Consider the following 26,373-nt stretch of genomic DNA (forward strand, 5'->3'; position numbering starts at 1 on the left):
CATATTTCAAATGGCCTTTTCTTCAAAAATGATTTTCTTTTATAATCAAACTGTTATTTGTCAAAATACAATAATCCAGGTACAACACACACTTTTATTAGTTTACAACTAATTGAAACGGTCATGTAAACCTCCATACAACTTTAACATCTGCACATTGATCATGGATATGTTTTATATTCTGAGTAAGAACAAAATATGAAATGGAAAAAAAGTTCTTAAAAAATGAAGACTGCTGCCAGACCAAGTTCAATCACTTGGGTCATTTGTAATCTTATACGGCTTTGAGTTTATACATAGCTTTTAATTGCGTGCAGTTTAGCAACTTTGGTTTTGTGAGCACATTTCCAACAGTGCAATATGCTTAGTTAAACTGATAAAGCACAGCTTTAGTCATGTATTAACAGGCTTCAACCATAAACTTGAAATCACTTTGAAAGAGAATCGACTCTTCAAAGCTTCCATGTAAACTGCATGACAGAATGTGACAAAAGAAATGTACAAAGAAAACACTAGTTTTAAGGCAAGCTGTTGCTTAAATTAACTACAATTATCATCTGTAAATCAAGCTCCCATATTTCTTCAGATAAAAAAGAATACTTGTTGGGCAAGTACAGGAAGCAATGGGCTCTGTGACAAAATACTAAAGGATCAATATCGTACAGACAACACAATTAATCTCATTTGACAGTAAGACACACACATACTGTTGTACAAACACAGGAAATGGCACTGTAATTCCTTTTCATGTTCTGATATCCTCTTACACACACACACACACACACACACACACACAAGCACGCACACACACACACACACACACACACACACACACACACACACACACACACACACACACACACACATACACACATACACACACTCTTAATCCACAGTTTTGGCTTCTTCATTGGACTTCTTTAGGAGGCTGAGCAGGTTCTGCGACATGAAATACGGCCTCTCAGCTGATCCATCGTTGCGCTCCAGATCCTCCACTGTGACATGGACAGAAGCAGTTGAGGACATTTTCCCAACAGCATGATCACAATAAAGAGTAATTTAACTGTTCTTGTATTAATGCATTGTCTATCTATAACTTGTTTTGCCTTCCAGCTGAAGAATTAAAGGAGTACCCCAACAATTTAATATTGCACTTCAATAACTTAAGGACACCTGCAAGAGACAGTTAAAGAGTTACTTAAAGGAATACTTCACCTCCAAAATGACCATTTGTATAACAATTACTCATCCTGTGAATTTGTTAATTCTCACATATATACCTCAACGGTGAAAGAAGAATAAAAAGAAACAGAGAGGAGTCTTGATGAATTTAAGTAAATGGGGGCCACCTTTAACAACAGCAAAACAAGTTTGCAGTGAGAAAAAGAGTTTTCTTCAAAATTCAAGGTAAAATGGGGTAATTTATATAAATCTTTTTTTTGAATGTTGGGGTGAAATATTTCTTTAACATTAGTTCATAAAGCAGTGTTTTGCTGCCCGCTTTGGTTGAAAGTGTCCTTGTGTATGGTCAGCACTGTGCTCCATTGCTCTGTAACCGCTCCAAACAGTGGAGTTCTGGTAGGTGGTGCTAAGTTGCTCTTTCACTAAAAAAACTAAAAGAATGCTCTAATTCAGTTTATGCCAACCTGGGGATCGGGTCCCAAGACTAATCTGAGTGGTCAGGAGATGATAACATGAATAATAAAAGAGGGAAATGCATATATTTGTGACAAAGAAATTAGTTTTCTCCCTGACTTTATTCAGTTTTTTCTTTTTTGTCTCGTCTCTGTAGTCTATATTAATATGATGTTATATTCTGGATATTACCTTTAAAAAAGGTATACAAATATGTTCTAAATCATTGTACCTGAGGTAGAAATTCCTTTCCTGTCCACACATTTAAGAAAACCTCCTTCAAAAGCTAAAGACAAATAAAGATACAGTGCAACTTATTTTACAGGCAGATTTGTTCTCCACGTCAAGTGACTTTTAACACGTACAAATGGTTGCAGTGCTTCCTTTAAGACATCAAAGTCCTGGCTCATTTTGTTGGACATGAAAACTCACCTGCTTCCATACGTCGAAACACCTTCAAACTCACATGTTTAGCCATACCAGCACTACTATGATTAAATACAATCACCTTTAATAAAGATTTACATCCAATAAATATGGAATGTCATCAGTATATTCATTGAGGAAATCAACTTACATCTTTCACAAGGTGACGCACAAGAAAAAACGGTACAAAAGCATCCAGAGAATTAAGATGTTAGTTGAGAGCATTCAGAAGGCCATGTCAAAACCATGCAGCACTTAGACAGAGAGAGACAGAGAGAGGATAGGGGCACAGCAAGGCAGGTGGGATCAGTCAACAACTGGGACGGGGAGGGGAGAGGGGGGGTCCGCAGAGAGGTCACGATGGTTGCGTCATGGCGACACAATCGCAGCACTTACGCCAGTCCGAAATACCAAGGCAAGTAGGTGGCAATACAATACATAGGATCCCATCTTGGATCTCTACAAGACTGAAGCCAAACAAATACATAACAGACAATACAATGCTGTATATATTATGCAAGTTCCATAGGAAAAAAAAAATCCAATATTCATACGGTATATCAAATATGTGTAACATTTTGGCGTCAGCTGGTATTATTGTAAACAGTGAAAAGAGATTCACCATTGATTGAGAAGTGTGAGTTTTGACTGTAAACACGGTACTTAGTGGTTCCGTAGTGCATTCTCCAACAGGATTAAGACAACACATATTAGTGACAGTAATCAGGCACAGGTTCAGCACTCACAATGTTCTACAGATCTTCACAATATAAAAACCAACACTGTTCTAAAACCAACACAAGAGAGCTTTTTTTTAAGCTACAGAGATGCACTGGGCTTTTGACCTGCTTTGACCTTCACACATGGACCACAACCCTCTCCAGCTGGACGGGGCACCTCTTACACAGCAGGGCCATCTGATATTTTTAGCTTGTTGTAGGCCCAGACCACAAAGTCGTCGATACTGTTCTTTCCTTCTTGTGAGGTTTACCAAGCCTCATTTCTCGCCCTTGCATTGCTGTTAACTTCTACTCTTGTGATGCTGTGGGAGGATTTTCTTCCAAAGATTCCTCTTTTTCCTCTTTCTTTTCACCAGTTTCTTCTTTCTCCGCCTCCGCAGCAGCAGGCAACGCCTCTTCGTTCTTTTCCTCCCGTTTAAACTCCTGCTTTTCCGCTTCTTCTTTAACCTCAGCTTCTTCTTTCTGCTCAGCCTCCTCATCCTGACTGATTATTTTTTCTTCTTTTTTCTCCTCTTTCGGCTCTTCAGCAGCCGTCTTGGCCTGCAGAGGCTGCTCTTCCTCGTTCTCCTGCTTGAGCACTGTCTGCTGTTTCAGTTGGATCCCTCCATCTTGTTGCTGCTGAAGAGGGGTCTCCTCCTCCAGCTTTACCTCGTCCGCTTGCTTCGCAGAATCCCCTTGCTCGACACCATCGTGGTCTTCCTCCAGCTTCTTGGTTTTAGAGAGGATCTCGTGCAGCTCGGGGGACATGAAGTAAGGCCTCTCGGATGAGCCGTCATTTCGCTCCAAGTCCTCACCTTTTGTGTGTGTGGGGACGCGTATTTTGTGTTTGGGATTGGGTTAATGGAAAAATTAGGGGAAAATTGAAACGGAAAAATAAAGTGAATGTGTGAAAATAAGAAAAAGAGAAGAGAAGTCAGAAGCATGGCAGTAAGACGACACCAGCATTTCAGCTTGAAGTATAAGTGCTTGAAAGCAGGAAGACAAGAGGAGATCTGGCTGAATGCAAAGTTACTCACAGAAGCAGAGGAACAGTGTGTCCACACACATGGCGTACACGCTGAAGAAGCCATGGGCGATGAGGTAGGATGCCACTACCAAAGTCTGGATGGAAAAAAATGACATACATGAAGTACTCTGGTATGGCAACAAAGCCCAAAGGCGAGCTAAAAGGATAAATATTACTGCCTCTCACCAGTATTGGCACCCAGTAGTAGTTCAAAGATGGAGCAGCCTCCTCCATCGTTCTGATTCTTCCAGAGAAGAAGAAGAAGGAGAAGATGCCTATACAGAACAAAAATGTGTGTTAGTAGATTTCAACTTAATCCATACGGTTCGAGAGAGAGAGAACAAAAACAGACATCTTTGGTCTAAAAATAAAAGCTCCCCTACCAACGATTCCAACAATGAGGAGCTTCCCAAGAAACAGCAGGAAGTCAGTCACTTTATCTAAAACGGCCACCCTGTGTTGAAATGGGCACAGCAGAGAATATGAGAGTATCACATTAAACAATTATTAAATGTTGAGCCTAATGCTTATATAAATAAAATTGTGGATAATAATGTCATGAAAGCCCACCTGACAATGTTCCTCATCAGAAGGAAAAAGGCATCTCGAGCGGAGGGACAGAAACTTTTTCCATAGATGGCAATCTGGAGGAAAAACACAACACTTTAAAACGTGACCAAACCTGACATCTCTCACGCAGCTGTATCCTGTGACAAGGACTCACCATGATGTAGGCGTTCCTGTTCAGAAACTTGATGCATTTCTCCAGACACCAGAAGCAGCACTTCATGCAGCTTAGCAGGAACTTAGCACACTTGTTCTGAGCGTCTGAAGGATGAGAGCACGAAGTCATTCATGATTGCAGAATTGGATGATATTATGACATTTGGCATTACACATGCATCTAACCAAAATCAGGTTTTAAGACTCACACGTTTAACAACAATATCCTAAATGCATATTAAAGGGATAGTTCACCCCAAAAATTAAAAATACTGATTTTCCTATTACCTGGAGAGATAATTATAAATCTAGATTGTTTTGGTGGCAGAGATTGTTTTTCTTTCAAACAATATTCCTACATGAAACCGAGAGAGATATTCTTCCAACATATGTTTGGTGCTTGAGCACCAAAAGCAGAGACCATATGGTCCCAGTATATTGGAGAGAGGGCAGAATCTCTACAACCAATCTCTCCTACAACAACTCAAATGAAAGAAATCTGATTGATAAATAGTATTAAAGGTAATGCTTTGAATACGGGGTGAACAGTCCTTTAACACAGTCGCTGATAAATATATGATAATGATGACAATAGACAGTCAAGTGATTTAGTAATTTGTCTTGTTCAGCAGAAATGAAATCTTCTGACCTTTCAACTTGTGATCCAAGTACTCCAGAATGACCCTGATGACCTGGACCATGGACAGGATGAGAGAGCCAAAGGCCAGGGACCCTGTGTGGTATCTGGACACGAGGAAGGAACAGAAGCCAACCGTGAGCATAAAGAAACAGCAGGTCACAAATACACGCAAGTGGACAGATTGCACACACAAATACAACAATAGTAATGCAGCCTCTAACCGGAGGGCTCGACCCAGTGAGGAGAAGATGGGGTAGGCGGGAATATCATCAGGCTTCTTGAAGGCCCAGTAATACGAGGCGAAGGCCCCCGACAGGGTGACCTGGCCCAGGGCCGTCACAAAGTTGGCGCACCAGAAGAAGAGAAAGACGTTGTAGAACTGGAACAGGATGAGGTATTTGTGGTAGAGGGTCTCCCCACCATAGAAGGCAAACAGGCACTCTGCATCAGGACACTGAGCTGAAATGTTGGACGTGTTGAATGTCTGGAGAAAGAGAGAGAGGGAGACCACAGGATTACTGGGGATTCTTCATATAGTAAACTATGATACAAATGTGTGATGTTTCTTCCTTAAAAAGGGGTAAAATATAAGCAATATTTGTTTGGCATTATGGCTAAACCTCACACACAGTTAGTTCATTTCATGTGGCAGTGGCTTATAAAACGTACCTTGGGGTCGCAGGTTTCTCTTGAGTACTCGCAGTCAGAGTTGTTAAACACTTTGTACACCTGCTCGTTAGAGGTGGACAAGAAGCTGGTCACAGCGGTCAAGGAGGTTTAGGGAGGTTGTCTCCGAAAAGTTCACAATCAAGAGACATCTGCATCTATCTATTTATGGAAACATGTCTCAAAAAGGTAATAAAGTAGAAATAACAGGTCTCAAAGTAAATAGCAGCGAAGAGTTTATCATCTTTTTTCCTCTCCTTTTTGTAATGCTTTGGTATTAATAAAGTAATTTTATGAAATATTTCTTCTTTCTTTCTAAAAAAATGCAAAATATAGGAAATATAAATCTAAAAATGGAATAACGATACTGTGCAGAGAAAAAAAAGTGAGAAAGATTGTGACACATTCATGTTTTGTCCATCTTTTCGGAAGGATACACAGCAGTGATGGCCCAGTAAGCTATCACCACGGCCAGGAGGGCAAAGGTCAGCAGTGGGTAAAACAGGGATGACATCACATAACCAATAGCTCTGAAACAAGATGAGAAAAGAAAGCAACAATCGGAATGCTGTTTGAACAAATAAAGTTGTGAGGGTTTTGAACCATGATGGTAACAGTGAACACTGGAAGAAGAAGTTAAATGTGCTGAAGGGAGCTGAAGAGTTGGGAGAAAATTCTCGTCATTAAGAGCGGACCCTTACAAATTATACTAATGGCTCCATTAAAAACATCATCGTCATCCCCAGAACTCGTTGTGGAAGAAAGACTTCAAGGACTGTTGAAAGCACAAGTGTGTCAAAAGGAAACGCCCACAATCCAACCAACACCCTCCAAAAAGATCAGACCTGGCCTTTTGGGGTTCTCGATGAAACCCTTTCAATACAAAAGGGTTCTTGGTCGATCCCCCTGTGTGGGTTCTTGATAGCACCCTTAGAAGGTGGACAGTTCTGGATAGATTCTCCAGAGAGGGTTCTGTTTGGAACTATTACACCATTTACAGCTTGTCTGTAGAACCTCTCATATATACCTTTATTTCTAAGAGTGATTGTCATTATAGAAATATTGATATTGATAGTGCAGCTTTAAAACATACAAGCAGCTCTGGTCATGCTAACCTCTCTGAGAAAGCAGAATGAAAAGACGCTGCACAAAGCCGGACGCGACCAGCTCAGACTGACCTGCTGGCCTCTTTGATCAGGGCGATGGCAATCATGATTTTCTTCCTGAGGAAGATGAGCAGGAGGATGATGACGACCTCCACAATAGCCAGGATAATCACTGCAGAACAGTGAAGGCATTAGATCGTTATCATTAGAGCAGGATTCATAAACACTTCATATTCATTGTATTAAAGACGGAACATGTGCATACTGAAGGCCAGCCAGGTCTGTCTGATCTGCAGGTAGACAGAGAAGTCCGTCTGCAGCCCCAGGTCTCGGATGGTCACGTCAGAGCCCGGCTCTCCCTTCAGACTCGCAAACTCCATGTAACAGTGGAAGATCCCTAATAGAAAAGAATATTTAAAATACTTTAAATTTTTAATTTTAATAAAAGGGGATAATCTCAAAAAGATTAGGATTTACCATATCCGAGGACTAAGATGACCAAAACGATCATGACCCAGACCATGATGCCAGCCAAGTATCGCAGCAGGACGATGAAGATCAAGCTCACGACCATGGCGATCACCACACCACTGGGGGAGGCGCACACATCAAACTTAGTACCATATTGAGAGGCAACATCAGAGTTTCTTTTGTCTGGTTTAAAACTGATCAATAAACTTCAGTCTTGAACACTCCGAAGTAAAAACTTTAAGAGCCATGATAATTGTGGGTGTTTCGATAGCTGACTGAATCTGTTTAGTGGCTATAAAAAAACTGTTAATGCGTAAACAAGGAAAAATATGTATAATATATAATATAATATATATATTTTTCTCATATCATTAACAAACTCCTGATGTTCTGTTATTGTTACAACTACAAAGTGGACACACTTACAGTAAAATCCAATGCCAGGAGTGAGTGTAGTCCTCAAAGATTCTCATAGCCACTTGGCGAGCTTCAATAACCACATTTGATTTCCTGTAAAAATGGAAATGAATTAAAACAACAACCATCGCCCAAAATTAACATTGCAGACATCTGCCAATTATAGACCAGAATACAGTGAGTAAAAGGTAAACAAATAAAAAGAAACAAGCCTATTACAGCACACATGAATGAATAAATAATACTGTTGTTAAATAATTACTTCCAAACAGTTTGTAAAAGAGCAAAAATATTTGTTTAACCTTTTACTAAGTTTTTCAGTTTCGGGGCATCATAGCCTTAAATAATAAATGTTACATACAGTTGTAACTTCAGAATGTAATTCATTCTCAAGTGACACACATAAATAATGTTGCTCTTAGGTTATTTATTCATCAGGCTTGTCATGTTACATTGCAAATTAAGGTGACAATTGAATTAATAATTTGACTCTGCTGCTATCAGAAGTATAAATACAACATAACAACTTGTAATACTCATCATCTTGATAAATAACATCCAAGGAGCATTGCAACCGAGCCCAGTGAGAATAATGCGGATAGAAAACACTGCCATAAAGACCCTCCAGGGAGCATACAAATGGAGCAGAACCAAAGCAGGCGTACAATGTAACACACATGAGCGTACAGAGTAAATAAGAGCATCAGGAGCTTTAAGTAGTAATGTGAAATGCTAGCTGTCAGCTGATATTGCATGGGAACATGTGTTGAGAACTCATAACTGAACTGGTTCACTTAACCATGTAACAGCATTTTCTCTTGGTCTTCAAAGTAAGGAGTATCTTAATTTAAAAGATCATCTAAACAAATATGTATAGATTCATATTTGTTTAGATTATTTAATGGATGTAGTTGTTTAAGGTGATTTCTTCCCATTCTTGTTTTTATAGGATAAACATATTCTCTGTGTAAATGTAGGTTGCCATACAGTGAAAAGGACTCACTTGGATGCCTCCAACACGTCTGTGGCATTGATATTGTAGCCCTGTCCCGCATCGAAAGTGGTCTCGTTGCCCACCACCACCACCCCACCTTTCATCGTTCCCAGGGCAGGAAGGCAGCGCTGCGTGACTGTGGAGGGAGGAGATTATCTGTTTTTATATATATATATATATATATATATATATATAATATTGTTCTATTTCTTACAGCAGATACAGTGGGCAAGAGTGAAGTATGTTTAGGAGGGGAAGAGCAAGCTTCTGACTTACAGGCTTTACTGGGCATCAGCATGGCAGGACACAAGCCCTCCTTCAGGATCTCAGGAGGACTCTGAAGCAGGTGAAAATCCCTTCAATATACTAGTTTTTGGTTTGTTATACAGTTTAAGCATGTATAAAATGTGAATAATAAAAATATGTCAATCCTTACCAGTTTGGCAAAGTCAACTCCATCCTTACAGTATTGTTGAAAGTATTCACGGTCTTCCTTGCTGCCTAACTTGGCTTTCACCAACGTCAGATGCCTGTCAGGACAGCTTTCCACACATAACTGGAAACAAATAACAACATACAATCATAACACAGAAATGTGGCAATGAACATAAATTATAAGTAGATATCGTTTCTGACCTGTGTGGTGGGACACTGCAACTCCAGCAGCACTAGAGGGCTGGCACATTTCAGGATGTTGAAGTAGAACAGAAGAGGCTTCTTCCTGTTGCATGAGAACAGTAAAACCAAACTATTATTTGGTATGAATCACAAATTAACGAGTGTATCAGATTACAGTAATACAGTGGCATTGTAAACAGCATATTGTCTGGTGACTCACTCCAGAGGAGTTCCAGCTTGTCCGCAGAACTGCCCCCTGCTGTCCGTGGGATAGATCACTTTCCTGGGGTCACCCTGAGACCAGGCTGCACGCAGAAACATTACAAAAATGTACAACAAAAGCGGACATTAGATCAAATGATAATAATGAATATTAAAAGTGGAAAGGTTGCGCATACTGCTCTTGCGTATACTCAGATCTTCCAAATTATATTAAATCAAATTAATTAAAAAGGTTTTTGGGCACATTTGCAATTCAGATGTATGAATTATGTTTTTGCTCATGACATTTAAATAAAACTCCACTCCCTAAAGACATGGAGAAAGGTTGCATTCTGGAAAAGCAGACAGAAAACACAATACCTCTTAAATATGTGCTTGTTGAGGAGAGTTGTGTGACATGTTTTATATCTATGTCTTAAACAAAGTAATTTACAAGTGTGAAACAGTACATGTTATAGTAATGTAGGATCAATCTTACCGATGATGCCAACAGCAAAGTACCCCAACAAGGCCAAGATGAAGAGAATACAGCACAGGATATCTGTGCAGCCCCTGTGGAGAGGAGAGGAGAGGTTTTGGGTTTTAAAGTCCTTTATTTCACTATTGCAATCAAAACAGAAAAACACTCTAAAGCATCATTTGAAAAACAAATAAATAATAGTCAGAGAAACAAATAAAAATAGCCAAAGAACAAGTGAATAAACAATCACAATGTTCAAAAATGTACCAGCAGCTCTCCACTAGCACCCACTGAGCATAACATGCTCAGAGTAGTCCATCTGTCCCTGAAAGCCTGTATATTGTCCACAGTCTGGTAATAGGCGTGTTCCACCCTGAGTCGGGCTTTCAACAGTCCCTTCAGAACCTTCACCGGATCCTCACTACCGGCTTCCCTCGCCCGAATCTTCTGTGTCAGCCAGATGGCCAACTTTGCAGAACCAGACAAAAAGTTCACCAGTGTGTGTACAGCCTTCTTTGTATGCAATATTTTGGCCCAAAAATAAATAAAATTAAATAAAAGTCCTCTCTAAGACCCCAAAAGCATCTCAAAGAGGGCTGAGAGTCGAGGACACTGAACAAACAAGTGTTCCAGGGTCTTCGCCTGACAGCAGAAATAACACTCCTCCCCAATGTGTGGATCCAAGTGTGCCCGTATCTGTTCATGGCTATAGCCCCGTGCACTACCCTCCACTGGAGGTCTGCTGTCCGCTTCTCAATGGGCAGCTTGAACAAGCACCTCCAGCTGCCTTTCGGCCTAAAAACACACCAAACACCTTTAATTCCTCTTTCACCAAATGAAGCCCTGCAGGCACCATCTGCGGTCTCCACACCAACCACACACCAACAAGGCATCAGATTTTTCCCAGTTCACCCGTGCAGATGAAGCCTTCTCATAAAGAGACAAAGTATCCCTCAGACAAAGAACATCTCCCTGGTCCCTGATGAAGATGTTTACATCATCAGCATACGCAGACACAGCGTGGGGACGATAAAGACTGGAGGACCCAGGCAGTGACAGGCCACCGAGCCGACTTCTCAGCCTGCACAAGAGAGGCTCAAAAGCTGCCCTGAGATAAACCCTCACCAAGCCCAAAAGCACGGAAAACAGATAAGTCGAAAGCCTTCTCTTGATCCAGTGAGAGAATACCAACATTTACATTGTGGAATTTACATACATCAAGCACATCACAAATGAGATATTGTCCATAACTGTTCTATCCGGAATACAGTACGTTTGGTCACTATTTACAATTACTTCCAGGTAGTCTCTTAGTCTGTTTGAGAAGGCTCTGGAAAGCACCTTGTAGTCTGTGCAAAGCAGGGCCACTGGTCTCCTGTTCTTAAGAGGAGCCAAATTGGTGGTTATTCTGCCTCCTGGGAGCTTCAGACAGGTTATCCACTTCCTCTGCCTGCCGATCTCTCCAGGTTGAAAAAACGAGCTTGGGGCATCCATGTCCTTCAGCTGGAGAAAGCGAGACCTGACCAGAGCTCCCTTCACCCTCTCTTGCAGGAAGGAGCTTAACTCCAACCTCCTCTCCTTCAGCAGTTGGCCCATACTGGGATCCAGGTCTCTCTGGAAGCCTTCCTCAACACTCTTTATGTTGGCTTCAAGGTCCTTGACAGCAGACTTAATTTTAGCGGAAGCTTTTAAAGTGTACTGCTGACAGAACACACAGCTTTTCCGACCTCCCACCACAGTTTCAGAGAACTGAAACAAACTTTTTCAGTTCTCCACTGCTGCCAAAGAACCCTAAAGCTCTGACAAAAGTGCTGTCCTGCAGAAGTTTATTATTAAAATACCAGTTGGTGTTAACCCTTTCACCTGGTGAGATTATCAAGACTAAACAAGGTGGTGATCAGTGAACCCAACTGGACTGATAGTGCTATTTTTTATCCTTGAACTGAGACTGTGAGAGATGTAAATTCTGTCCAGCCTGGCTGCACTTATCCTGTCGTTGCTGACCCTAACCCAAGTCTACTTCCGGTTTTGTGGGTGTTTTACTCTCCATGTATCTAACAGATCTAGTTGTGTGGTGACGTGGTGGGGACTCTGAGCTGACTGTGGGTGTGGTTCCTCATTATTCCTGTCTATGGTGAAGTCTAGAGTGCAATTGACATCCCCTCCGATGATCAGTTGCTCCTGTTGGCAGCGCTGCAGCTCGCTCTGCAGCATAGTGAATAAGCAGGCTCTTTCTGGCCCCTGATTTGGTGCATAAATGGTGACAAAGCAGTAGACCGAGCCCTCTATCTCTGCCCTCACCATCAGCAAACAACACTTCACCACCTCAGTACAGACAGAACTGTTGCATTAGCTGCTGTTCTAAACAGCACGGCTACCCCGGCACTAAGATTGGTGCCGTGGCTCAGGGTGCAGGAGCCCTCCCACCATAAACCCCAGTCTACTTCATCTGATGGTGTGAGTTTCTTGCAAAAAGAGGATGTCCAACCTTTTTTGATTTACAACCTCCATTATTAATGCCCTTTTATGCCTATCCCTTCCACCATTGTTGTTTAAAGACAAAGGAGACAAGACAAAGACAAATAAGCAGATACATTAATATCCTGTGTGTCACATGATCATAAACGGTTTACTTAGTGTTTTTTAACCCTTCTTTTCCCTTTCCTTTTCGTTTCTTTAGACGTTAGCACTTTCGTTCATCTAAAAGCTCAAACCCCACCTCTCTCTGCACCACCCCAACAGATCGTATGAACTTCTCAATGTCTCTGAAGTATTCACCCCCTTTGACAGATTTCTTGAAAGTTACATCCAAAAACGAGTTTATTTCCTCTAAGGAATACAGATCAGTGCCTTTAATGCATCCCCTGAGAGCGGGGAGACCTGCACATAGCTGTCCCTGATGAACACACCACTTTCTGGACACAAGCCTCGCTCGTCATGAACACAGCCACAGCTTTAGTCATCCTCGAGGCAAAGGAAAGGTTGTTATGTCCTACCTGCTGCCAGCTGCACCTCCTCTACCGATACACTGCTATCAGGTGGAACTATCCGGACTCCCTGCCGGAGGGACGGGTGTGGCGTCTCAGAGGACGCCATCGTCCCAAACCACGCCCAATAAACCACTTATACCTGCTTTGTAACTTACCGGATCATGTGTGTAGCCAGAAGAACAGACAAGAACCCCAAAGCAGTGAAAACCACTCAAACCCCGCGCCACACTCACACACTCACACACAACCGGAAACGGAGAGGAGAGGAGAGGATGTGTCTTCTTCTGCAGAAAGAAAATGTAATATAATAGTGATGACCAGTGATTGAAACAGACGTCTCACCTGTTGTGAAGCGGCCCTTTGAAGTTTGGGTCAAATTTCCTGGAATCCCCTGTTAGAAAAAGACAACGAGCTTGTTAATGTCTCAGACTGTAAATTTAATTTGAAGAATGAGGAACATTTATGAGCGTCTCTCCAATATCGTAACATTTTAATTAATTAATTGGAGAAACGCGTTTCTAATTAACATTTGCTTGAAATCACTAATTTGGAGAACTGACTTTTGTAAAATGATAAAGCTGCACAATTAAAGCATCATGATACAATTTCACTGAATAATAATAATAATATATTGAATAATTGTCTCGCCCTAGTTGTCAATGTTCTCTGCTGTCCCTTGGCCATGCAGTTTACTCTCTCTATGAGCTAGAAACTAATGTAAAATGCAAAAAAGCCCATTCTTCAATAGCTTTTGCAATTATTGTCATGGTTGCTACGGCCATATGTGTACGTTTGATAGTTTCTAAGTTGAGCTATAAATCGGTGTCAGCACATGGCTAAGTGTCACAATTTACACACTTTAACAAACAGCATTGTGTCCAATAATTGACACTATATTTTGAATGATCAAAACTCCCTATAAGTATCTACGATAATAATACATTTTATTTGTATAGCACTTTACAAGGTAGCCAAGGCAAACAATAGAAGCAACAAAAATATAAACAAGAGAGATGACAATAGTGAGAAACAAAATAACAACATAGTTAACTGCATCACAGTTTAAAAGCAGATTTAAATAGATGAGTTGAAGTGCTGTCTGAGGAGAGTTCCAGAGGGAGGATGGGATTCAGGGCTCAATGTATCGGAAGCCACATCGGGACAATATGTAATGTCTACGTATAGACACAGACGTTCATTCTCCAGAACAAAAGGATTCTTCTGCCCGACTGCCGTGCTTAGCAACACACAAAATGGCTCCCCGGCGACGGTGAGCTCCCGACATCACCAGCCGCCATGGAAACAACTCAGACCGCAGAGAAGAAGCATCCACCAAGCCCACTGTGCCCACAGTGAGCTCCTCCTTACATTGTGTGTTTAGCCTTGAAACACATTTTACACAGGAAATCAGCTCTGCAACGTATTCTGTCAACAATCTCGTGGACACACACACACACACACACACACACTCTGCCCACGCAGGGACGCAACTGGTACAACCACAACGGCATTGCGGTGTATTTTAGGTAATATGTGACTTTAAGCAGATTAGAGCACATTCGTCAAAGCAGCAGCAGTCTGTCTGACAAGCTTGAGTAACATCAATAAGACAATCAAATGAACCTTCAGTTCATCATAAATATGACCGGGGCAGACTGTTACAGTACCTTGTCGATCGGATGTTGTCATCCTGTCGTTATTGCTGTCTCAGTGTCTGTCATGGACGGTTTTATAGATTTCTGTGTAGGCAGTTGCTTCTTTCCGTCTCTTTCCTGTATGAGATCGTTGTCCTCCAAACTCTAACTGTTCACTTGCTTCTTTCAGTGTATTCAAAGCTCTGCCTCTGTCTCCACCTCCTATTCCCTCGATCTCTCTGTGGTCCCTCTCGTGGCTCGTCGGGGGAATTAGAGAGAGGAGCAGCAGAAGCAACAAAGACTTAAAGTGCCTGAGACCCAAAACTGACAAGAGTCGAGGTATGTTTACACATCACGGACGTGATCTGGAAATCAAAACAGTATTTCACTCCGGCATCATATCAGTTATTGTAGGCCTCAACTCAATTTGTTGAGTCGACGTGATGAACTGTGTTCACTGTTTATGATATGTGTTACGCCCCCTGACTTCTACTCTTTCTAGAAGATCCGTTTCAGGTCTGGTGCACCACCACCTGAGAGACATCACTCAATCAGTGGGCTGGATATATATATATACTCCCAGATCCAGTGCTTCGCTCTCTCTCTTTTCACCTCTGAGCTGCGAACAGTCGGACATGCTGTGGTATGGTGCCTGAGTGCAGGCTACCATTTGTGTCATTTTGTGGGAAGCTGTGCAGGGGTTCTCTGCCATTTTTGTTGTGTCTGTTTTCTCCTGTTTTGTGGCTAGACAAGGAGCTCAGTATTGTTTTTCCTTTTGCTACGGTAGGCCAGTGTGACTTGATGTTCTAGTTAGCATGGGGGTTTTGGTTTATTGTGTTGGCCTTAGAGACCCTGATGCCCTTTTGCTTTCGTTTTACATTTGTTAATCCATAAACTGTCATAAATCTTCCTTATCGCTGCTTAAATATTTCACCTGACTTATTGTGTGCCTCCTTTGTTCAACCCTTAAGGCTGTCTCTTATACATTTATGTTACAGCCTGTGTAACCCTAAGCACCCAAGAGAGGCAGTAACAGTGTCTGTTTTCACAACTTCCTGTTTCTACTTTAAGCTGTATTCTCCAACACTGCGACCACATCCTCCCTCTTTCATATTCAAATGTTACATCACTAACTTCCTGAACAATAGGCAAACTAAATTTTTTTTATTGAAATGGTTCCTTTCATTGTGAAGACAATGATTTGGTTATGATGTCATGTGTGTGTATGTCTGACACATGCTGGTGGGCTGAACGGTACTTCAGAGATAAGGACGTCCTACGTGTTCTCCGGTGGCACATTGTCCGGTCTTCCCACATCCGCTGCCATGTGACAGACTGACAGCATGAAATGCAATACTAGCTACTGGCCTCTCACACTTGCCTGTTACATACAGTGCCAATGTTATTGCTTGTACAGTTACCTTTGAAGCAGAAAAGGCTGCACAGGAGACTATTTTTTGTTTTCAAATTGAATTCAGTTTTAGATTTAATTTATTGAGATATCTTCATACATAATTATGGGCAAATTAAAATGTACACCGACACGAGTTGCATGAAATAACGGATAGCAAAGGGATTCTAAGCAGTTTCTTTGGATAGTATTTATATAAGAAGTTGAAAGGGTTTGGCCGCGCTCTCTGCCATCACTTTCTCTTTCATAGACCATCTGCTAATGTGAGAGACACGGCTCCATTAGAGCTGGAGAAGCAGGCGGCACTTTGACTGCTTTGTGCCATAAAACAATCTCTGATTGTGCAGAAAAAGCATTCCTGTACAAATGTCAAATGCCTCGTAAATAGTCTTGTATGTAATTGGCAAATAATGAGATTGTGGTTTACTGGTTTTAGTCTAGGTAGATGCATGCCAACCGTATCAGATCTTTTTTTTTTTTTTTTTTTTAAAGGTGTAAACAATCCCAATTTTAGTAAAACCAGAAAATATTTTTTTTAAATGGTATGGAACAAATGTGAATGCTAAAAGTGCAGTACAGACTCTGCTTGTCTGTGTGTGTGTGTGTGTGTGTGTGTGTGTGTGTGTGTGTGTGTGTGTGTGTGTGTGTGTGTGTGTGTGTGTGTGTGTGTGTGTGTGTTAAAGGAAGTGATGTCATGACTGATGTGATTCACTAATGGGCCCAGAGGGGCTACCTTAATGGGTTTGTGGCGGTTGTGTGCATGCATGCCGACTGTACATGCAAGGAGACATTATGAGTACATATTCCTGACAATTGTATCTTTCTAGTTAGAATCCTCAAAAGGTATGCACACCAAGATGTTGTGATGAGGTGCTGATCACTGTGACAGGAAGAAAAGGTGTGGCACACTCTGGCTCCATATTGGTCTCTTTATTGTGATGACGTTGCGGCCCTCACACCTTATTATATTATTATGAGGGCAGGGTGTGCAACACTTCTTTTCTTTCTAGTTCGAGCCTGTAGATAGAACAAAAACTAAGGTATTCACTACTCTTTTACTTCTGTATGTAGCAGCTGTTACCGCTTCAAAACAACTCCTTTGTCAACTACTAATGAGGTCTTTGGCCTACACATTATTACAAGGAGGAAACACATTAAAGTCTCTTTTTGTGGCGATAAATACTTGTCTCGCGTTACTCCTCACAGAAGCTGCTTGGATCAAACGGCAACAGTGTGTCTGATTTTCCCAAACCAACAGTTCAAATAAGAAGCGATCATTGTCAAACATTTAGCAGTGCTGTGTGTGTGTTGTAATGCATCTGAGTGTCTGCCAGCTTAATGTTGACTGGAAGCCTCATGACTGTCTGCTGAGTCGGTAGGCATTGCAGGCTGCAGCCTGCCTGCATGCACACCATCCTAGACAGAGGGAAAATGTATTCACAACTGTACGCAACCAGGGACTGCTCACAGGTCCAACTGTGCTAATAAAAACTGCTGTTTCGAAATACCGGCCAGCTGGAATGTGTGTTGTGTGTTTGCGTCGTATAAACCTTTATCTCCGCTTTAAAAGGGGCTGTTGTTTTTGACCTTTCAGCCTTCATGGGGGAGGAGAGCTGAGGAAAAAGAGTTGATTTGATAAAAAGGATGTGCTCCACATGGGAGCTCCATGGATTGACTGGAGAGGATGTGCACTTAACATTTGGGTGCGGGCTGTTGGGAGCATCTTACATTGTGAAAGAAGGAATAATTTAGCAATCAGACAGCATTAGTGTTGTCTTCCAAATTAAATTCCTAGGCTGCGGCTTGCTTTTGAGCTGTGGCCACCCTCTCATGTAACAACACTGACGTGTATTAAAGCAAGAATAACACTGGTTACAACAACTTCATGACTCAACAGTCCATATGAACAACAACCCAGCCCAGACACAAGAAGATCGCGCCAGGCTGCTGTGGGCTGCTAAGTTGAGAAAATGCATGTGTGACACACATCATAATCGGCAATGAGTCATGTCTTTGGCTGCTATTGAGGATGAATTTTCCATAATATGTACATGCAAAAAAAGACAGGGAAAAAAGCAATTAACACATGAGAAGTGCACAAGTTTGTGACAGTATTAGTATAGCCATATATCAATATACAAAACAGCAAATGTGTTTAAGCCCAGGAGAAAACAGAGTAAACCTGGCCCACTTGAGGGTGTGTTCCTGCACTACGGAATAACCAGAATATGAAGCTAATTTAATCAGAGCCCATGAAGACAAGCCTTGTTTGACTGGATAGTAACCTACTTTCCCTTATCAGCCCGTTTTCTTCAGTAACATTCAGCCATATACCATCAATAGTGTGTAATTTAGTTTCATTGGAAGCTTTGCAGCACAGGCTGTTAAAATAGGGCAAACTAGCCAAATACAACCCCCCAGTGTGCAGCATTTGCTTTCATTCAGTGTGTATTGTCGAATAAAACATTAAAGAATAGTTAAATGCGAATTTTCTGGGAGGAAAGATGAGAACTCGTGTGAAAAATAACCCGACTGTGGAGGATGACTCCAGATCTGCATGAGGTCCACACCCATTCATCCCTCGCAGTCATTGTTTCCATTTCTTCGCTCGTTAAGTGGAAATCACAGATCGAGAAGAAAACTGCAATATAAACTTGTGCTTACCGTATTTGGGGTCCGGTTTTTTTTCCTCCAGCTCCATTCTCACACACTGCTCGGCTCCTCGCTGCTGATCAGACGTTAGACAGGACAGTTACCGGGGACATGTCGAGGGGGAAAGCATCAATAACAGTTCCAGAGAGAGACCACCACAAACCGAACTGAAGCACGGCGCATTCCAGGCTCACGGAGAGGAGAGGCAGCCAATCGGAGAGCAGGGCCGGGGGAGTGACAGCTGCGACAGCCAATCAGAGTGCGTCTGGGCGGAACAAAACCCTTTGGCTTTCCGCTACTTCAGTGGAATGTGCAGGGAGCATCGATAGACTAATGTGTTTCTACAATCCACTTAATGCATTTAGAAAGAGGTTTGAAATGACAGATTTCCTTTCTATGATTAAGATTAAATCCAAATCAGAGAGTGTTATTTATTCATTCTTATTTTAACCCTATTAATGTGGTTGTGTGTGAGAAAGTAAACCCAATAAATTAAAGAGCACCGTAGTAGTGAAAGACATGACTCAACTGTTGTATTTAAGTACAATTGAGAGCCTTTTGTCTATTAAGTATGTTCATGCCACTTCATACTTAGATTTCTACTCAGAAGTATGTTAAGTATTAAAATACACCTTAAAATGCATGTATAATAATACATTCCACATCACCAACACTTATCATGTTATACTTTCAGTAAATGAAGCTGCTTGTACTTCTGTATACCAATTAACATTTTAAATAGCAGAATTTTGCTTATTGTAATTTTATAATGTTGTATTGTTACATTTACTTATTGATATGATGGCCTTCCACCAGAGCAGCCCAGTGGCCACTACTCAGTGGAAAATATTGTATATATATGAGAGTGATTAATAGGATTTATTAGCAGATCAATTAAAGTATACGGTTAATTTAGGAGAGGCTGTCACATGTTTTTTAAATGACTACTGGCTGGATGGGGAACTGTGACAGACAAGTGACTGATCTGCCACACCTCAAAGGTGTCAGGTGTGCCAGTAATAATTTAAAGGTATGAAATGTTATCAAGTTTCTTCAGGAAATTGTGAGAGCATTTTAGGCATCTAAAGTAAGTGAGTCAAACACACGTTTAAATAGGGTGCATGTTACCGAACTTCCTGGTAACGTGTTTCTTTGTAAAGTCGATGTAGATAACTGACTTATCCAGAGAAAAATACTGACAATAGCGAGTTAGCCTACATTGAGAAAAGGCATGCATTTTCTCATTAAAATGCAGGCTGATGGTCATACTAAACAATTTCAAAACATTTGGTTTAAGGTAGCTTTTATTGGGCATTTGTCTTTTCATTGTTTGTCCCTTTCTTTCCAACCGTACCTACATGTTTCTCACAATATTAGCACACCACCGGTAAACACCCATTACCCCCACATTATATGATCATTATTATTGATATAGTCAGCTGGCTCCCCTATCAGGAGCAGTGTCACTTACAAAGTGACATACATCGCATTTAGTACCCGGCTCCTTATTTTACCAGCCAATGAGCTGGGAGGGCGTGGGCCGACACACATCCCGAAACCTCACGGCAATCCATATGCGCCATTTTGAGTGTGGAAGGAGGAAATACATTCACAAACAGACTAAATCACTCGAGCAGTTCGCGCACCGGAAGCAGCTTCAGACAAACTCCGGCGTGAATTTGATACAGTCAAGCATCCACTCCTACAGACTGTCGAGCAGCGTTGGTTGCACAACTTCATATGCGTTGCGCAACTATTGCCTCCAGTGTGTATTGCCCCACCTGTCATGGAGGGAGAGAGCTCTCATGTTTCACGTTACGTATCCCTGTGACGTCACAACAGGCGACACGTTAGTTAAGTAACTTTCTGCAGCCTCAGCGCTTCAAGTCTTCAGATCATTGCATAAAGGAAAAGAAAAGGTATCGTAGACGAGCGGTTGAGGATTTAGTGTTTTGGAGTTTGGGACTTCATGCTATTTTGTTCAAACATTTTAAATAGTAATATAACCCGGTGCCTAATCAATAACCAAACCACTAACTTAAGTCCTGCATGGAGTGATTATAATAATAATTGATGCTCAAACGCTAAAAGTGTGTTAAACCAAATATAAAGAACTATTACGGAAATTGTAGCACAATGTATATTATAATGTGATAATCTTACCTGATTTTCACTGATTTGGCAACTCAACCTACAATTTTGTTGCATAACAATGTAATATTAACCGTGACTGTGCTTCACCCAAGGACATAAATGTAAACATCCAATACACTGTTACATTTGCACTGTTCACTTCTTCACCTTTTAACTTTAACGATGTTTACTAACTTGTATTTGTTACTTATTTTGTTTATTTTGCTCATTCTGGTATATTTATAACGGCATATAGCTATTTTGGATTTATTTATTTTGGATGTAGTGGCCAAATCATTTCACTATACCGACTTAAATAATACAATAAAAAAATAATTTTTTTCATCTCCTTTTCCTCTTCATTCAGTAAATAGATGGCTCTCAGAGGTGCTGTCACCCGTCTGCTCAACAACAGCCAAATATGTGCTGCTTTCACTGCATCCAGAGCCCAGGGCACCGCTGCTACGGCTATCAAAGGTACTTTTCAATGTCTTCTTTATTCATTTGAATAATTAGAAAGAAATGGTAAAGTACTGTCTTTAGGGAAATATTACCATTGATGAAGGAAACACACTTCCCTTTCGTGCAAAAGGGAAAAAGAAACTTAAAGAAGATGAAAAGAGATAGTTGTTTCAATTTGTCTAAATTTTTCTTCCTTTTTAGATGTCAAAGACATCAAAAAGCCTGCGAAGGCACGTAAGTGAATTTTTAATAAGTTGATCCTGGTCTGTTCAGATTCCTTCACACGTTCTTCTGTCACATGTCAGTGACATAACCACTGCATGTGTCTGTGGCCGTGCTTTGACCCTCAGCCAAGGTGCTGTTCAACTGGCGGGATGCCCTGAATCTGGAGGGTCAACTGACAGAGGAGGAGATCATGATCCGGGACTCCTTCCGCAACTACTGTCAGGAAAAACTCATGCCCCGCGTCCTCATGGCCAACAGACATGAACGTAAGAACACATCCACAGAAACCCTTATCAGAGAATTATGTCTATAGAAGGTTTCATTGCCATTCTGTTGCAAGGAAACAGCTTTGGTCCAAGTGTACTTCCTCTGAGCTGCTGCATGAACAAACAGTGCAGCAGGAAACACCAACGGGCCCATTATGAATGTTTATGTTGTTTGAAAATACCCATATAGGATGAACATATGTCAAGTTCAAAGAATATGTACTTACTTTTTTTTACTCACTTCTCGAGTTGCAGCTGTTAGGCTAGTTTCGGTGTCCAAACATGTTTTTTTTCTTATAAATATTTAATTGTCTGTTTCTATTTTCCTAACATGCACCCTGCCACAGATTTCCACCGTGAGATTGTCTCAGAGATGGGAGAATTGGGTGTCTTAGGCCCAACTATTAAAGGTAAACCGAAACAATACTACTTTATCATTATTGTCCAAAAGAATATTTGAGTAAGATTAACTTTGTTCTGCAGTAGTTCTCAATTGTGCCCTTACATGTGTTTTCTAAATGTTGGGGTAAGGATGACTTACACCGTTTATTTTACCCTGCAGGGTACGGCTGTGCAGGCACTAGTTATGTGGCGTACGGCTTGATTGCCAGAGAGGTTGAGAGAGTGGACAGCGGATATCGGTCTGTCATGAGTGTCCAGTCTTCACTGGTCATGCACCCTATCAATGCTTATGGCACCGAGGCCCAGAAGGACAAGTACCTGCCCCGGCTCGGTGAGAGGGACATTTTCTGCATTTGTACATGATATTGTAGAAAATGTCAAAGAACGGTCTTTAGATTTTTCCGTCATGTTGTCATTTGTCTCACAGCTCGGGGAGAAATCCTGGGCTGCTTTGGCTTGACAGAGCCCAACCACGGCAGTGATCCCAGCAGTATGGAGACCAAGGCCAAATACAACCCATCCAGCGGTACCTTCTCCATCAGTGGATCCAAGACCTGGTAGGTCCACAGACATATACAACATCCATTGTCTTCTCTTTTTAACTCAGAATGGGAGAAACATACGGACGCCAGTGCTAGACAAAGATTTGTGTTTTAGATGGTATTATATGCTTGTTTTGTTTAATTGGTGTAAAAGGAGCCTATATACTGAGGAAAACTGTTGAGTTGTAGTGGATTTTATATACACTTGCACATGTAAATAAGAGGTTATGTTTTAAATTAATACATAAAGAAAGTTATGATCATTAATTTGAGGAATATTCTGAGGAATGTATTATAAAGCATAAGGGAGGATCACTGTTTTATTATTCTGTTTGTTGATGACAAATGTAATGATTAATTGTATGATGCATGAGAATGAATGGATGTTTTATTGTTTAGTTAAAAGGGATGTCGATTGAAACCTGAGATGTTGCTTTTATTCTGAAGGCAGGATAATAGGTTTTATTCTGAAGGGGAACTTCCTGTCCTTGACCGGAAGTGTGAGCTTTGACCCCGCTAATTTATCGGTTTGAGGCATTCTTTGAAGTGGCCAATGGAACTAACCCTCAGGTGTGAACCTCATGTCTTATTCGCTGGTCAGCGTAGCATGCTGTGTCTCTGAAAGGTATTTGCATGAATACCTCCACTAACCAATGGGAGCTTAGCTCAGCGAATGGACTGCGAATAAAACTAATTGTGAGACGCGAATTTGGTCTCTTACGGGGTTACGCCAGACAGAACCTGCTGGCTAAGTCAGGAGACTGTGGAAGCGAAGCCATGTGAGCGTGTCCGGGCCGGGACTGTGTGTATGTATACAGATGACTCTTGTTTGTTATGATTAAATAATGATTATTATATATCTCTGGCTTCGGAGCTTCTTCTTCCAGACACCATGCAGCTCGAGATTCTCTGAACTTTTACAAAACTCATAGAATGAAAATAATTAATTATGTCAAATGAACTGCTGCAAAGCAGAATATTTAAAATCTGCCCCAGTGTCACCTTTTAGTTTTGGGCTTTACGGTAGTTTAAATGTACACTGTGTTTACTGCCTACTGCTGAGGGATTTAAATGAATGCGTCTTACACTTGGAGGTCTAGTGTTTGGAGCCGAATGATGTGACTATAATCTTTAGTACAGAGCTTCCAGCATGTATACAAATCTTACCAGATGCGGTTCATCACACAAGTTGAAAAAGCCTGCTCCTCTCTCATAGTGTAGCTTAGCAATAGAATGGCACTTTAGGTCAGTCAACACTTCTAAATCAAAGCTTTAAAAAATAGTTTGGTCTGTACCAAGCAGCAAGCTCTTGAAGTGAAATACTTCAATGGGTCATCATGCAATTAATGTTTTCTTGTTCCTCACTCTCCTTTCTCTTTTAGGATCACAAATTCCCCCGTGGCCGACATTGCAGTGGTGTGGGCCAAGTGCGAAGATGGCAAAGTGCGGGGTTTCATCTTGGAGCGTGGAATGAAGGGTTTTGCCACCCCCAAAATTGAGGGCAAGTTTTCCCTGAGGGCGTCCGCCACTGGCATGATCCTGATGGATGAAGTGGAAGTTCCCCAGGAGAACCTACTGCCCAACGTCTCCGGTCTAGCTGTACGTTGCTGTCCTCTTGGATCAAGTTCAACTCCAACAAAACATAATAGACCTCACCTAAATCTGACATTTCTTTTGTTGTTGACCTTTTCTACTAGGGTCCCTTTGGCTGTTTGAACAACGCCCGGTATGGCATTGCATGGGGAGCTCTGGGAGCTGCTGAATTCTGCTTCCACGCTGCCCGGCAGTACACTCTGGACAGGTACATGACGTTCGGTCTACAGTATGTGTGCTTTCTGAAGTTAAGGTTACAGACATAACAATCAATCTCCAGGGAGATAAGTGTTAACCACACTGTATAAGTCCACGTTATGCCAGCCTTAGTTTTTTTTAAAGAAAGGATTTGGTTTTCATTTCTTTCTTCCCTCTAATCAGAATCCAGTTTGGGGTGCCACTGGCCAGGAACCAGCTGATGCAGAAGAAAATGGCTGACATGCTGACAGAGATCACCCTTGGGCTTCAGTCATGTCTGGTCTTGGGAAGACTTATTGATGAAAAGAAGTGAGTCTTCTCTGTCTGTCTGTAAATGTATGTCCCAATACTCAAAACAATTCCTCTTAAATGTGTCTGTTCTTATCCTAATAGAGCAGCACCAGATATGATCTCCATGCTAAAGAGGAATAGCTGTGGCAAAGCTTTGGATGTTGCCAGACAAGCCAGAGACATGCTGGGAGGAAATGGCATCTCAGATGAGTACCACATAATCCGGCACGTCATGAACCTGGAGGCCGTCAACACATACGAGGGTAGGCACACACCAGTGGGTGCATCTAGTTTTCATTTTTACCATCGGATGGCATAATTGTAGAGAAAATGATTTCAAATTTTAAACAGAAATTATGTAAATCTACCACTAGAGGCCAGCAGTGCATATATTATTACAGGTTGATTAAGGGAGACAAATTTCAGAACTCAATGTCCACTTTTGATCAACTTCATACAAAGCACATGGTTAAAAAGAATACATATATATATATATGTTTATGTATCACTGTAAGGTTTGTAAAATACCACATTAACCTATATGCAAAAATACTGTGATTTTGACTGACAACTGAACTGTGACAAACAAATTATTGTTCATCTTTTTTTCATTGTTGTTTATAGGAACTCATGACATTCATGCCTTGATCCTGGGCAGAGCAATCACCGGACTGCAGTCATTCACTGTTGAAAAGTAACGGTTGAATTGGACTTGATTAGTGCTGTGCTATCTGTTTCTCATTTGGCAAGCTCATATGTGTAGAAACACATCCCTGCTTCCGTTTGTCATCTTTGGTGAACATGTAAGGTCAACATAACTAAGCATTGGGTCCAACTGTGGTGACATTTGTACAGTCGGGATGTCTGAAATATACTTCAGGCACTGACTATGCATGGTGCATGTAAAAGTTGTGGCATTTTAAGTCAGTTTATTTTGTGATAAATGGATAAAATGTAAATAAATGGCTTTGAATTTGTGGAAATATACAGTATGAGTGACTGTAGCTGAGATACAGTATATAAAGATGCCATATTAGAAACTTGCCCAATTTGAATTAAATGATCTTCTGTTCTGTCATTTAACATTATCATATTATGTAAGTTACTGTAGGTCCAAAGAGCCTTGTCATCTGTGCTGACACCTGAGAGATGAATAATGAGGTTAATTTTGTTATCCTTAGTTTTATTAATTGTATCAACAGACACTGAAATTGTAATTATATAAAACATGTTTTTTTAGGTTTACTTTTTGTATTCTTTGACCGCAATCATGAGCTGTGAAGTGCACTACTGTCCTCAAAGACACAGTCTGGGGAAAGAGGAACTCAAAAAGAGTAATCTTATTCACTCATGCATTTGGATAAAGTAAACTATTCTGAATACTCAACACAATAAACTAAAGAACACATTGACTAATTCAGAACTAGTCCAAAAACAATACAAACATCAC

The 26,373-nt window shown here is 41.1% G+C and overlaps 2 protein-coding genes across 7 annotated transcripts; one reads left to right on the top strand and one right to left on the bottom strand.

Annotated features, from left to right (window-relative positions):
• Positions 1 to 74: 74 nt before the first annotated feature.
• On the bottom strand, positions 75 to 18,998 carry slc44a2 (solute carrier family 44 member 2). 5 transcript variants are annotated; one of them, XM_034533613.1, is made up of 23 exons: positions 18,824 to 18,988; positions 13,457 to 13,505; positions 10,143 to 10,216; positions 9,663 to 9,747; positions 9,461 to 9,545; positions 9,261 to 9,380; positions 9,101 to 9,161; positions 8,834 to 8,960; positions 7,840 to 7,923; positions 7,420 to 7,532; positions 7,208 to 7,339; positions 7,015 to 7,114; positions 6,274 to 6,366; positions 5,840 to 5,924; positions 5,392 to 5,654; positions 5,180 to 5,274; positions 4,532 to 4,635; positions 4,378 to 4,451; positions 4,191 to 4,261; positions 3,994 to 4,082; positions 3,818 to 3,902; positions 3,220 to 3,595; positions 1,002 to 3,153 (listed from the first exon to the last, which is right to left on the bottom strand). In XM_034533613.1, the coding sequence occupies exons 1-23, from the start codon at positions 18,858 to 18,860 to the stop codon at positions 3,090 to 3,092; spliced, it is 2,466 nt and encodes an 821-aa protein (XP_034389504.1). In that variant the 5' UTR covers positions 18,861 to 18,988; the 3' UTR covers positions 1,002 to 3,089. The 5 variants fall into 5 exon arrangements, with proteins under 5 accessions (XP_034389591.1, XP_034389678.1, XP_034389504.1 ...); XM_034533700.1 differs by lacking the exons at positions 1,002 to 3,153; positions 3,220 to 3,595 and adding an exon at positions 75 to 995 and having other exon boundaries at positions 18,824 to 18,998; XM_034533787.1 differs by lacking the exons at positions 1,002 to 3,153; positions 3,220 to 3,595; positions 18,824 to 18,988 and adding exons at positions 75 to 995; positions 14,782 to 14,945.
• gcdha (glutaryl-CoA dehydrogenase a) lies at positions 14,937 to 26,349 on the top strand. 2 transcript variants are annotated; one of them, XM_034534015.1, is made up of 12 exons: positions 14,937 to 15,087; positions 21,312 to 21,421; positions 21,608 to 21,640; positions 21,757 to 21,897; positions 22,245 to 22,307; positions 22,460 to 22,630; positions 22,727 to 22,856; positions 24,224 to 24,440; positions 24,539 to 24,642; positions 24,816 to 24,941; positions 25,026 to 25,186; positions 25,548 to 26,348. In XM_034534015.1, exons 2-12 carry the CDS (start codon positions 21,319 to 21,321, stop codon positions 25,619 to 25,621), a joined length of 1,323 nt encoding a protein of 440 aa, XP_034389906.1. In that variant the 5' UTR covers positions 14,937 to 15,087; positions 21,312 to 21,318; the 3' UTR covers positions 25,622 to 26,348. The 2 variants fall into 2 exon arrangements, with proteins under 2 accessions (XP_034389906.1, XP_034389990.1); XM_034534099.1 differs by lacking the exon at positions 14,937 to 15,087 and adding an exon at positions 20,260 to 20,730 and having other exon boundaries at positions 25,548 to 26,349.
• The last annotated feature ends 24 nt before the right edge of the window (positions 26,350 to 26,373 follow it).

The sequence above is a fragment of the Cyclopterus lumpus genome, chromosome 1 (genome assembly GCF_009769545.1).
Source record: "Cyclopterus lumpus isolate fCycLum1 chromosome 1, fCycLum1.pri, whole genome shotgun sequence".
Lineage (NCBI taxonomy): Eukaryota > Metazoa > Chordata > Actinopteri > Perciformes > Cyclopteridae > Cyclopterus > Cyclopterus lumpus.

Bases quoted from the DNA above. Each gene is read 5' to 3' on its own strand.
- slc44a2 (XM_034533448.1), bottom strand. From the start codon at position 18,860: ATGGAGCTGGAGGAAAAAAAACCGGACCCCAAATACG. The intron at 13,506-18,823 runs GTAAGCACAAGT...TTTTTCTAACAG, and splicing joins AAAACCGGACCCCAAATACG to GGGATTCCAGGAAATTTGAC. The intron at 9,546-9,662 runs GTGAGTCACCAG...CTCATGCAACAG, and splicing joins CAAGCTGGAACTCCTCTGGA to GAAGAAGCCTCTTCTGTTCT.
- gcdha (XM_034534015.1), top strand. From the start codon at position 21,319: ATGGCTCTCAGAGGTGCTGTCACCCGTCTGCTCAACAACAGCCAAATA. The intron at 21,641-21,756 runs GTAAGTGAATTT...TTTGACCCTCAG, and splicing joins CAAAAAGCCTGCGAAGGCAC to CCAAGGTGCTGTTCAACTGG. The intron at 22,857-24,223 runs GTAGGTCCACAG...TTTCTCTTTTAG, and splicing joins ATCAGTGGATCCAAGACCTG to GATCACAAATTCCCCCGTGG.